This window comes from Bos taurus, chromosome 1 (assembly GCF_002263795.3).
Source record: "Bos taurus isolate L1 Dominette 01449 registration number 42190680 breed Hereford chromosome 1, ARS-UCD2.0, whole genome shotgun sequence".
In the NCBI taxonomy this organism is placed as follows: Eukaryota; Metazoa; Chordata; class Mammalia; order Artiodactyla; family Bovidae; genus Bos; species Bos taurus.
This window is the reverse complement of record NC_037328.1, coordinates 119,773,636-119,779,635: the sequence shown is the minus strand read 5'-3', so window position 1 is coordinate 119,779,635 and position 6,000 is coordinate 119,773,636. Positions and strand designations below refer to the sequence as shown.

The following is a 6,000-nucleotide window of genomic DNA, read 5'->3' as shown; positions in this document are numbered from 1 at the left end:
CATAGCTAAGATGCCCGATCTGTGAAAGCCCAGCGTACCTTCCTCTCTACCCACCGAGCCAGTCTATTTCAGAAGTCTTGCCGTATGTTTTCTTTGTTTGCCTCTCCGTGTTGCTGCTTCATTTGAAAGAGCTCATTTTCTAATTGTACAATAGTCCTTTCAATCTCATAATTCTTACTGACCAGGGATACCCAGGTTGACTCCATTTCTCTTAATTTAGATCCAGCTGTGAGTTGCATGTTCTTTCATTGCCAGTTTAAGTCTTGAATATGTTTCCTTAACTTCTGAAGCTCTTTCTGGGCGTGCTCAATCATATGAACTAGATTTTCATTATACACTTTCCAGGCATTGCATCCATGCTGGGACATTAGTTCCAGATTCTCGATTCGAACTGCCTGATGCTCTAACTGCGCCATAGAATTGTTTACGCACTCTTGCCATGCAGTGATGTCATTTTTCTGACCAGAGGAAGGGGCTGGAAGTTCGTATCGTTTCATACTGAGCAATTCAATTGGTTGTCGAGCAGCCAATCTTTCAAATTCATTTCTCATTATGTCTGTCTCAAAAGCAGAATAATCCGGGGCCGTCAGGTAGCTTAGATAGTTCTTCGTAGGTCGGTATCTGCGAGTTTCCTCTTCCACCAACGCCGCAGCCGCTTCGCGAACACCAGGCGCTTCATAACCCTGATCAAAATACGGCAGCGCATCCACCACAACCTCCCCAGCTACCAAACCAGTACCCGCCACCCTTCCTCCAACAAGACTTTTATTTCTTATAATTAACCCTTAAAATTTTTGTGCCTTTTTTTCTCTTATAACACTGTTCAAGACTTTTAGTAATATTACAAATAGGTGGACAAACTGGAATCCTTTCTTATTCTTTGCCTTGATAATGATGATTTGAGAAGATTTAAAATAGAAAGTTTTAGTTATTTCCATGGAATAGACACTGCTTCTATAACTATGATATTAGAAGAAAAGTCCCATTAACTCATCAATGAATGTAGATAAATACAGCTTCCATCTTTTGTACCCTGGTGATCTTCAAACTAAAGTCAAGCTAAAATGTTCAGAGTTCCTAACATGATCTGCAGTAAAAAATAATTCTATGGACATATATTTTAAGGCCAACAGCTGACACTCTTCTCTATAAAGGCCTTCCCTGGTGGCTCAGATGGTAAAGAATCCGCCTGCAATGCGGGTGACCTGGGTTCAATCCATGGGTCAGGAAGATACCTTGGAGAAGGGCATAGCTACCACATAAATATCCTTGCCTGGAGAATTCCATGGACAGAGGAGCTTGGTGCCCAGAGGAGCTACAGTCCATGAGGTTATAAAGAGTCGGATAAGACTGAGCAACTGACACATTCTCTATGAAGGCTTAAGAGATATTATAACTACTCTACATAATCTCTCACTGGGTTTCTGTCAGTATAATAAGGAAAGTATCCCTTGGAAATAACTATAGTAGAAATAAATTTCACTTCAGTTCAGTTCAGTTCAGTCACTCAGTCGTGTCTGACTCTTTGCAACCCCATGAATCGCAGCATGCCAGGCCTCCCTGTCCATCACCAACTCCCAGAGTTCACCCAGACTCATGTCCATCGAGTCAGTGATGTCATCCAGCCATCTCATCCTCTGTCGTCCCCTTCTCCTCCTGTCCCCAATCCCTCCCAGCATCACAGTCTTTTCCAATGAGTCAACTCCTCACACAAGGGGGCCAAAGTACTGGAGTTTCAGCTTTAGCATCATTCCTTCCAAAGAAATCCCAGGGCTGATCTCCTTCAGAATGGACTGGTTGGATCTCCTTGCAGTCCAAGGGACTCTCAAGAGTCTTCTCCAACACCACAGTTCAAAAGCATCAATTCTTCGATGCTCAGCCTTCTTCACAGTCCAACTCTCACATCCATACATGACAGCTGCATGCTAATTTCCCAGGTGGCAATAGTGATATAAAACGTCAGTGCAAGAGACTTGAGATGCAGGTTTGATCCCTGGGTTGGGACAATCCCCTGGAGAAGGAAATGACAACCCACTCCAGTATTTTTGCCTGGAAAAATCTCATGGGCAGAGGTTACTGGTGGGCTACATTCCATAGGGTCACAAAGACTTGGACACCACTGAGCATGCATGTACAATAATATCAGAAGATAATAAATATTATCTTAGTTTTTCCATATACCTCTTTTTCTACTGCTATTTTTACAAATGAAAAAACATCCCTGCACAAAAATAAGTGATGATTTAATACTGATAATAAAATACTTGTCTTTCTTATTTTTAAAAAATATACTAAAATATGATAGTATTTTAGTATCACAAGTACTAAAAATAGGAAAACATTCAAGGAAGGATGCTCACCTACTGGGGAAAAGTTGGATTTGGTGTGGTCAAGCAAAGTACTTCCATGAGAAATGTAATGATTTATTATTTTATAATCTGCATAATCAATATATGGTGTTTGCTTACTATGGTTATATAACTCTTTAATAACAATAACATGTAGAATAAAATTCCATGTTTAATATTTTTCCCTTCACAGTTGTGACCTTTTTCTTGCTTCCAGTGTCACTACAGAAAATTCTGAGATTAATATAAGTCATTTTGTTTTGTAAAGATCTCATCTATCCATAAGCTTTTGGAATTTCCTCAATATTGTTGATGTTCTTAATGTTTACTATAATGTGTTTACATCTGAGTTTTTCTTTATTTATCCTCCTTTCCATCCTAGGAATACTTTCCATACAATTTATTTAACCTTGCTTTAGTTCTGGGAAATTATGCATAATTATTTCCTCAAACAATTTTCTCTCCATCCAATTTTTCCTCTCTTTTGTCTCTTTATACTTAGATTTTGACATCTACAACTTTCACACATCCTAACTTTTATCATTTTTCTATCTTCCCTACCTTTTCATGAGAGTTTCTTGACCTGATCTAGTTTACTCATTCTCACTTGTAATAATTCTGCTTTTTTATCTAATCTATTATCTAATTCTAATTATTATCTTTTTACACTCAGTTTTTGCACTTTGTGTTTTTTATAATGTTTTTTTTTTCATTTTACCATTTTCTCTCATATATTAGAAAATATTATTATTTTTAAAATTCTATATGCCTATTTCATTTAGTCTGTTTCATCTAGTTTTCACCCCAGAGCCAGTGTCTCGCTCCTTTTGGCAATGAGGACTTCTCATTGGGTGTACCTAGACTGGTGTACGTGGGGGGAGGGTAGAGCAATGTGTGTTGCTCCTGGCTCTGGTAAGGTGGGAAGACTGTAGCTCAGGGTAGTGGCTAGTGGCTGAGAAGCCACAGTCTAAGCTTAATTCTCTCTTCTCTGTAACATTTGCTGTCTCCCCATGGGCTTCCCAGGTGGCTCTAGTGGTAAAGAACCTCCCTGCCAATGCAAGAGAAAGACATAGGAGACACAGATTTGATCCTTGGCTTGGGAAGATCATCTGGAGGAGGACATGACAACCTACTCCAGTATTCTTGCCTGGAGGATCCCATGGACAGAGGAGCCTGGTGGGCTATACAGTTCATGGGGTTGCAGAGAGTAGGCCATGACTGAAGCAACTTAGCATGTATGCATGTACAACAGGTGGCACTGCCCCTCCAGAAACCTCTGCTCCATCACTGCACTCTCCCTAGAGCTCTTCTTCATGAGGTTGGTTATCTAGAGCTCAGAGGAGGAGTTGGAAGAGGACAGGGCTACATAGAAGTCAGCACTCAGCTTGAGGCATCTTGAGCCTCTCTGATGTCACCATGCTGACCCCAGTAGTCCTGGGCAAGTGCAGCTGCTCTTCTATCAGTAATGAGGGGGCGGGTGGGCATCCAGGCAGGCAGCATGGCACTGCAAGAAAGGAACTCAACTCAAAAGCTCTTCCCCTCAACCATGTGCCATGCTTGTGCATGCAAGCCTCTCCAGCCTGCCAGTTACTGCCCTCTACAACAGCACAGAGCCAGTTGTCTCTGCCCAGCTTTTTCTATGTCCTGACTTCAGTTCTTCAAACCCACTCTTTTTGTCTTTTAGCTTCTGCATCATTTCCAGATTGAACTAGAGGAGAAAGTCAGGTAAACAGACCACAAAGTCTGATCAGGATTTCAACACTGACAAACAAGACGACTTGGACTTGGCTTTATTTGTGTGTGGTTTGTTTTGCTGAAACTGAGACGCAAGCAATACAAATAATTCATGTGAATGGGAAAGGGAATACAGTTCCCCAGGGCCTCTCTCATTTCTCATGATAGGTATCTACACAGGGGAGTCTACAAAGCGGGGGAGAGTGCCAATTCAGCCAGGGCAGCCCAGGGCCAGGACTCACTACCTTTTGTGTTTAGGCTGAAGGAGGTGCCACACCTCCAGACAACGGTCTACCTACATATAAGATAACCCCTTGATAACCTTGTGCTATGTCTTCCTGCTTCATAAAGCCTACTGCAGTCATATCTGTAGCATATTATTTCTTTCAACTGGGAGAGGAGCCATAATTCTTTTTTCCCCGCATTTGCATCCTTTACCTGTCACTCAACTACAGAAGCCTATCTATGTCTGTATCTTCAATAGTTTGTACAATGTTAGTGCTCAATATACGCTTGTGAGTTATTATTGTTTTGTTGTTTATGAGCAAATGGAGAAAAGCAATGGGTTAAAATATGTGATAAATAGTTGAAATCACAATTCACAAATGAGATGTTGATCTGTGGAACAGTTCACATCTGGGATGTCAGTCTTGGCATGAGTTTTGCTTTAGAGTTACAAAGGGAGGATGAGCCACAAAACCAAGAAGGGAATCCAAAGGTCCCAAACAACTTAGGAGCAAGGGGAACACCAGTAGGAGCAAATCTAGGCCAGTCGTCAGGATTCTGTGCAAAAGTGAAAGAGAATTTGTTCAAATCAATTCATAGAATCTTGGGACCTCAATTGATTGACTGATAATAGAAAACAAGCATAACATATAGCATAACCAAAGCTGCCCTAGCAATACTTGAGGCGACACCTGATTGTTCTTTTTATCAGTGCTGGAATGGGTGACCAATGAGTGAGCAGACCTCTCCCTTGAAAGAAATGAGTGCTCATGTGCTCAGTCGCTCAGTCGTGTCCCCTCTTTTGTGACCCCATGGACTATAACCTGCCAGGCTCTTCTGTCCATGGGATTTTCCAGGCAAGAATGCTGGAGTGGGTTCCATTTCCTTCTCCAGAGGATCTTCCTGACCCAGGGATTGAACCTGGGTCTCCAGTGTTGCAGGCAGATTCTTTACCATTTAAGCTACAGGGAAGGACTTTTGAATATGGGCATATTTATATCAGTTGTAATGGAAGATTTCTCCATTAATATTGTTAAAGAGTGAGACTAAAGTACTAAAGGAAAAATGAAAACTTAATTAGTTGCTTTTGACTTGTGCTGGGCTTGATGGTTACACAAACTTTTGAGGTCATCTTTAGAAACAGGATATTCATGTGTCTATGGTGCTAAGCCCATCCGCTTGCTCTGGGGGCTCTAATTAACTTCCATGCTGGTTTGATTAACACTGGCATTTGTTTTTTCCTAGTGGAAAGCAGCCAGTCTATGAAAAAGCTTAAGTGAGTCACCTTTTTGTTAGCAGGTTTGACAATCGTGGGGTTTTATCTATATGGTGTCAAACTATTTTTGGTCTGGACTTTGAAATACATGATTTCTTAGTTGTAAGGGGTTATATAAAATTCATATTTTGTTTTATTTCTTCTCAAAAAGTAAAGAGGAACTATTTTATATTTCTATGAACAAAGGCTTAATGGGTCATTTCATTTATATCTAGTTCATTATAATATTAAATAGTCAGCATGTTTTATACTTTTTATCCACATGGATAGCTTGTGCAACATCGTGATTTCTCAGTTAACTTGCATCTAAGATCCTTTGGGTCCTTTATTACTCCATCCCAGCCACACATTCTAGTGGCCCTGCCCTGGACACTATTGTCATCTAACCAACTCTGTAACCAAAGCTACCAGATTAAA

General features: G+C 40.8%; 1 protein-coding gene across 1 annotated transcript in view; it reads right to left on the bottom strand.

The window, feature by feature from the left end:
* Positions 1-240: 240 nt before the first annotated feature.
* LOC104968807 (pre-mRNA-splicing factor SPF27) overlaps positions 241-6,000 on the bottom strand; it is a 59,498-nt gene continuing 53,738 nt past the window's right edge. The window contains exon 3 of the mRNA XM_059890658.1: positions 241-784. Within this exon, the coding sequence (XP_059746641.1) occupies positions 246-784 (539 nt within the window). The 3' untranslated portion in view covers positions 241-245. The remainder of the gene's footprint in view (positions 785-6,000) is intronic.